Source organism: Lepidochelys kempii, chromosome 12 (assembly GCF_965140265.1).
Source record: "Lepidochelys kempii isolate rLepKem1 chromosome 12, rLepKem1.hap2, whole genome shotgun sequence".
Lineage (NCBI taxonomy): Eukaryota > Metazoa > Chordata > Testudines > Cheloniidae > Lepidochelys > Lepidochelys kempii.
In genome coordinates, this window is record NC_133267.1 from 15,281,201 (window position 1) to 15,288,059 (window position 6,859).

Here is a 6,859-nt window from a genome sequence, read left to right on the forward strand (position 1 = left end):
AGCAGCAGTTACAACACCGTCCTCAGAAAAAGTGGCTTCAAATGTTGGTGGTTCACAGCTCAGCAACCCACCAGTATCAGCATCATCTTCACCAGCTTTTGCAATAAGCAGTTTATTAAGTCCTGCATCTAATCCACTTCTACCTCAATCCGCCCCTAATAACTCGGTTTTCTCCAACCCCTTGTCCAATCTCGGAACACCTGCAGAGGATTTAAACTCCTTGACTGCCTTGGCACAGCAAAGAAAAAGCAAGCCACCAAATGTAACTGCTTTTGAAGCAAAAAGTACTTCTGATGAGGCATTCTTTAAACATAAATGCAGGTTCTGTGCGAAAGTCTTTGGGAGTGACAGTGCCTTGCAGATTCACTTACGTTCTCACACTGGCGAGAGGCCCTTCAAGTGCAACATATGTGGAAACAGATTCTCCACAAAGGGAAACTTAAAAGTCCACTTTCAGCGTCATAAAGAAAAATACCCTCATATTCAAATGAATCCATACCCAGTGCCAGAGCATTTGGACAATATTCCTACAAGCACAGGTATTCCTTATGGGATGTCTATCCCACCAGAGAAACCTGTAACCAGCTGGCTGGACAGCAAGCCAGTTTTGTCTACTTTGACTACTTCTGTTGGCCTGCCACTCCCACCAACAATTCCAAGCTTGACACCTTTTATCAAAACTGAGGAGCCTCAACCTATTCCCATTAGCCATAATTCGGCTAGCCCTCCATGTTCTGTCAAAAGCGACTCGGGAGTAGCCGATCCTGCTGCAAAAAGTTCAAATGGACATTCAGATGAGGCAGAGGTGGCTGCTTTGCCTATCGCAAATGGTAAAACAGAAGAAAACACTCACACTTCAAACTCCTTCACCAATATTAACAGCTCTGTGAGCTCACCGGCAGCAGACACCAGCTCCAACACCATTGTCACTTTTACAAATCCACTGATGCCTCTAATGTCAGAGCAATTCAAGGCAAAGTTTCCATTTGGAGGACTACTAGATTCAACGTCAGCATCAGAAACCTCAAAATTGCAGCAGCTGGTAGAAAATATTGACAAAAAGGCAACCGATCCTAATGAGTGTATTATTTGCCATCGAGTTCTCAGTTGCCAGAGTGCATTAAAAATGCATTATCGCACACATACTGGTGAAAGGCCATTTAAATGTAAAATTTGTGGTCGTGCTTTCACTACTAAAGGAAATTTAAAGACTCATTACAGTGTTCATCGTGCCATGCCCCCGCTGAGAGTACAACATTCATGCCCGATCTGTCAGAAAAAGTTCACCAATGCTGTCGTGCTACAGCAGCATATCAGAATGCATATGGGAGGACAGATTCCCAATACGCCTATCACAGAAAACTATCCAGAGTCGATGGAATCTGACACAGGATCTTTCGATGAGAAGAATTTTGATGATCTAGACAACTTCTCAGATGAGAACATGGAAGACTGTCCTGACAGCAGCGTGCCAGATACCCCGAAGTCTGTTGATGTGTCCCAAGACAGCTTATCTTCTTCCCCTCTGCCACTGGAAATGTCAAGTATTGCTGCTTTAGAAAATCAAATGAAGATGATCAACGCAGGACTTGCAGAACAACTTCAAGCTAGCTTAAAATCAGTTGAAAATGGGTCAGTGGAAGGGGATGTTATGACAAATGATTCATCATCTATTGGTGGTGATATGGAAAGCCAAAGTGCTGGAAGTCCTGCTCTCTCAGAGTCTACCTCTTCTATGCAGGCCTTGTCCCCATCCAACAGCACTAATGATTACCACAAATCACCAGGTATTGAAGAGAAACAAGTAAGAGCTTTACCAAGTGAGTTTGCCAATGGTTTGTCTCCAACCCCTGCTAATGGTGGTGCTTTGGACTTGACATCTAGTAACACAGATAAAATAATTAAAGAAGAATCTTTGAGTATGCTCTTTCCGTTCAGAGATAGAGGTAAATTTAAAAACACAGCGTGTGACATTTGTGGCAAAACATTTGCTTGTCAGAGTGCCTTGGACATTCATTACAGAAGTCATACCAAAGAGAGACCATTTATTTGCACAGTTTGCAATCGTGGCTTTTCCACAAAGGGTAATTTGAAGCAGCATATGTTGACACATCAAATGCGAGATCTGCCATCACAGCTTTTTGAGCCCAGTTCCAATATTGGCCCTAATCAGAACTCTTCAGTTATACCTGCTAATTCATTGTCATCTCTCATAAAGACTGAGGTTAATGGCTTTCTGCATGGCTCTCCTCAGGATAGCAAAGAAACACCGCCTGGTCTTGTTCCTCTGGGGCCTTTGCCATCTTCTGCCACATCACCAGTTCTGCTTCCAGCTCTACCCCGAAGAACTCCCAAACAGCACTACTGCAACACATGTGGGAAAACATTTTCATCTTCTAGTGCTTTGCAGATTCATGAAAGGACACACACTGGCGAAAAGCCTTTTGCCTGCACTATATGTGGAAGAGCTTTCACGACAAAAGGCAATCTTAAGGTACTTTCCTTCTTGCTGCTGTTATGCTGTTGCATGGTTTGGGGTTGGTTGGTTGGGTTTTTTTTACATTTACATCTGCAGTGTTGTAAACTACGCTACTTTTAGATATTTGGGGTATGGAAAATGGTTTTAAATGGTTAACTTTGGCACCAGTAGATTGTCTCATGCTGACTGCCTGGTGTTTTGAACAGGATTGAAGAGTTTTATGTAGCAAGCTATTTCTGGTTTGATTAAAACGCACCAAATTCACTATGTAGGCTGTGAAACAGGATAGCCGAATGTTGCTAGGGGGTGTTTGTTTAAAGAGATGTATGAACTGTACAATGTACACTACTTATTAAGCATTTCATCTTAAATATACTATTTTCATAACTATCCTGCACAACAGACTTTTCTAACTAATAATTCTTGAACTAATAGGCATTATTTTAATTGATTATATAACTAATATTTCCTACTGATGTGTTGAAAAAGCAAATATACTTAAGTTCTAGAACACTAGTTGAGCACTTTACTGTGTACATGTTTCTGTTGACAGAGTATTTCTCTAGAGATTTCTGCCAGTAATGTGAGATGAATAATTACTTTCAGGCTATTCTGTCTATACACAAGGCTCTCCGATGAGCAATCTGTAAAGGATACTTTCTTCCTGTCTGAAAAGGACATTTATAGGGTAAAGTGTGTCAAATACAATACTTACCATTGCAATGAAAATGGACATAGCAATTTTAATCCTGAAAGTAGCTAGCTGCAATTGACTGAATAATATAAGGCTATTATAAACTAAATACATGTAATGAAAAAGAGTAATAAGCAATGTATTGTTCAGGAGGGAAAAGCTGGGCATTCTGCATAATGCTGGTAGCTAGGTGCAGATGAATCTTATTTGTTGTTACTGATCTGAACTGGAATATTACATCCTTTACCTTCAGTGGTGTTTTTTACATAAATAAGAATAGACACATGGACTGTCTTCTTTGTTTTGTGTTAAGGTATATTTGATCAGGCAGAATGAATTCCACTGTTAACCACCTTCCTTCCCCCCACCCACTCCCTTCTTGCAGGTTCACATGGGCACTCACATGTGGAACAGCACTCCTGCGAGACGAGGCAGACGACTTTCCGTGGACGGTCCCATGACATTTCTAGGAGGCAATCCTGTAAAATTCCCAGAAATGTTTCAGAAAGATTTGGCTGCAAGGTCAGGAAACGGAGACCCTTCCAGCTTCTGGAATCAGTATGCAGCTGCACTCTCCAATGGCTTGGCTATGAAGACCAATGAGATCTCCGTTATTCAGAATGGTGGCATCCCTCCAATTCCTGGAAGCCTGGGCAATGGTGGCAGTTCACCTATTAGTGGGTTGACTGGAAGCCTGGAGAAGCTCCAGAATTCTGAACCTAATGCACCTCTAGCTGGTCTGGAGAAAATGGCAAGCAATGAAAATGGGACAAACTTCCGTTTTACACGTTTTGTGGAAGACAACAAAGAAATTGTAACAAATTAGAATAAACCTTATCAATAACATTCCTGCGAATAGTGCAACCTAGGGTTGCTTTCTACAAGTCTACAAACTACAAGTTATAAAGACATTCTTTTGTACCATGTTCTACTTCTAGAGTTCTAAGAGAGCTTATTTATTAGTGATATAACCTTGCTTTGCAAACAAATGCAAGCATTAACTTTGGTCTCCTGTATTTTGAACTAAATACTAATCGACTAGAGTGCTGTAAACTTGCTGTAACATTTATGGCAGTTGCAAGTCTGTTCTGCTAGGTGATCTTTTTCTGGCATTAACTTATTTTCTATATCCAGTTTAACATGAACTCTGGTATTGATGCACCACCTCGGTGATGCATTAGATCTCTAATAAAAGTCTGTATATAAATGTATACTTTGATCTCGCTGGAAATTTTATCAGCAACACATTGTTTAATTTTCCAAACAGAATTAAGAAAAGGACTGAAAGCTGAGAATATAGACTGAACAGTGTGAGTCCTTTACAAGCTCAGTTTTTGATTTTTATTATAAAATTAAAACTGCTTTAATTTTTTTAGATTTAACATTTTTCGTTTTGAACTGTTTGTATTGTGCTTTTTACTTGAGTCGTCTTAAATGTTCATAAGTTTCTGTACAGTAATAAGCACGCAGATTATTAGAGAAGATACAAAAGTGTTGTTTTGGTAGTTGAAACTGAGACGTAACATTTTGCCTTGTAGGTATATTCATTACGGAAAATGTGCTGGACTTTCACAATGCTGCTAAGTATAGCATCTTGAACAACCTTCCATGGACAATTGTAGATGCTCCTGTATATACAATAAGAAATATCACTTTCATTAAAATGTACATATGTTCCTTGCAAGACCAAGCCCTACTTCTTGACCAAGGGAACAAGGATAGTGTTTGTTTATTTTGTATTAGATATGGGGGCGGGGAAAACACAACTTTGGACTGTTACATGCACTTTCTTGGAAAGTTGAAAGGAAAAGAGGTCCAGTTTCTTTAACATTTAATACTAACAACAGAGATACTGTAATTTTACTTGAGTAATCAAATACATTTTTGCAACAGATAAAATGTTGTCTCTGTGTTTTTAAAGTGTATTTGTATTTAGTAATGTCTCTGAATGTATTATTTAACCTTAGCCCTGGGTATTAGAGGACTATCCAGGTATGTATATGTATGTGTGGTATACATATGTGTATTGCATATTAATGGTTAGTATATATTTGCATATCCACTAAGAATGGGAACCTTGTCCTTTAACTATTCAGTGATGTCACTACTCCCAATCATCAAATTGTAGATATTTTGGCATTCTTCATCTCTTTATAAAAAATGCTGCTAACAAGGGCCTTATCGAGACTAGGTAAGTTTCCTTTGAAGGAAATTTTATATTGGATTTAAGGCTTCACTTGGTTCAAATGTTTTATATTTGATATTTACTTTATTCTGTGAGACTGTATGATTGAGGCATGTTTATGCTGCTTTGTCAGATTTAAAATGTACACTAAAAACCTTCATATATTTATTGGGGGCAGGGAGGAGGAATCAATATGGCCCTGCTCCCTACAGGTTTGATCCAGTATTCCTTATGCACCCACAGCTATCATTGACTTCAATGGGAGTTTTGGGACGCAAGATTGGGGTCCACAATTTTTGTCTAGGAGAGGGTTTTTTTGATTTTTTTTTTTAAACTTTGAAGTAAAACAATCATTTTGGCAGTTTTTAAATTATACAGGTTTAAAACAAATGAGAATCTCTAGTTTTATGTATATTGTGTATTTTTGCATGCCAATAATTCAAATATTTTTATTTTTTTAATGTCCTTTTGACAGAGAAGGTAGGCCCTTGTAGCCTAATTACTTCTGTTATCTTGAGTTGGAGGTAGGGGAGAATGTACAGTATAATGCTGAGACTTAACTTGAAAATTATCTCCTGTGCAGTAACTATTTTTCATAGGGAATTTTCTTTTTCATTTTAATGACTATGCATCCTAAATACACTATAAACACTAATGCCTTTAGAAAAATGTATGTCTTTTATGTTAGTTTATATGTGACTCATCTGGTACATAAATATGCAGATTTGTTAACATGTAAATGTACACTAGAGGTAGTGTGTATCATCAATGTGAGTATCTAAGAATTTTGAGTCATTTTAGCCTCAAAAAGACAAATTAAACAGACTAATGATTTAATTAATGACATTTAATATGAATTACCTTTTTAGAATACCTTTACTTTTGTGTCACCAAGTGGCAGAAAAAAAGTTCTAGCAGACTTTGAACTTTAAATGGGCAGGGGGGTTGTTCATCTTTAGAACCTAACCTGTTCATTGGAGCTTTACCTGTGACTTTCACTGGGGGTAGTATTCAGCCATGTAAAACTCAGTCCTCCATTTAAAAATAATAATAATAAAGGGGGGGAGGTCCCTACTGCCATGCAGAGGGAAAACCATTAAGGCACTGTTAATGCCTTTGACCTCTTGGGGAAGAAAAGAGTGAGACAGCAAACAGGTCAGTTCTCTGCTGCGGTGACTGCTGAAAAGAATTTGGCCCTACACTAACAAACTTCTCTGTGGGAAGAGCTATCCACTGCTTCCAGCCAGTATAGCTGAACTCTGGTCAGGGTGTGGTAAACTTTGTGATTAATGACAAACTCCACAGCAGGGGGTAGCACTCAGCGATGAGTAGCATATTGTCTATAATGTCTTTTTAGCATTTGGTCTAGAAAATAATCAAAACTACAAAACTGTGATGGGATGTGTTGGGAAAGGCTCTAAAGCTTTTAGCTGTAATGCTCTTCTGGAATACATCGGAACTAACTGCATATGGTCCTTTTTATTCTTCTTCTGATTGGCTG

At 38.7% G+C, this 6,859-nt stretch overlaps 1 protein-coding gene across 4 annotated transcripts in view; it reads left to right on the top strand.

Annotated features, from left to right (window-relative positions):
- The window catches only part of SALL1 (spalt like transcription factor 1), an 18,144-nt gene extending 11,965 nt beyond the window's left edge, over positions 1 to 6,179 (top strand). For all 4 annotated transcript variants that reach the window (XM_073307648.1, XM_073307647.1, XM_073307649.1 and 1 more), the window contains 2 exons: positions 1 to 2,494; positions 3,559 to 6,179. The exon at positions 1 to 2,494 is cut by the window's left edge and continues 919 nt beyond it. In XM_073307648.1, coding sequence (XP_073163749.1) covers positions 1 to 2,494; positions 3,559 to 3,999 — 2,935 coding nt within the window. In that variant the 3' untranslated portion in view covers positions 4,000 to 6,179. The remainder of the gene's footprint in view (positions 2,495 to 3,558) is intronic.
- The last annotated feature ends 680 nt before the right edge of the window (positions 6,180 to 6,859 follow it).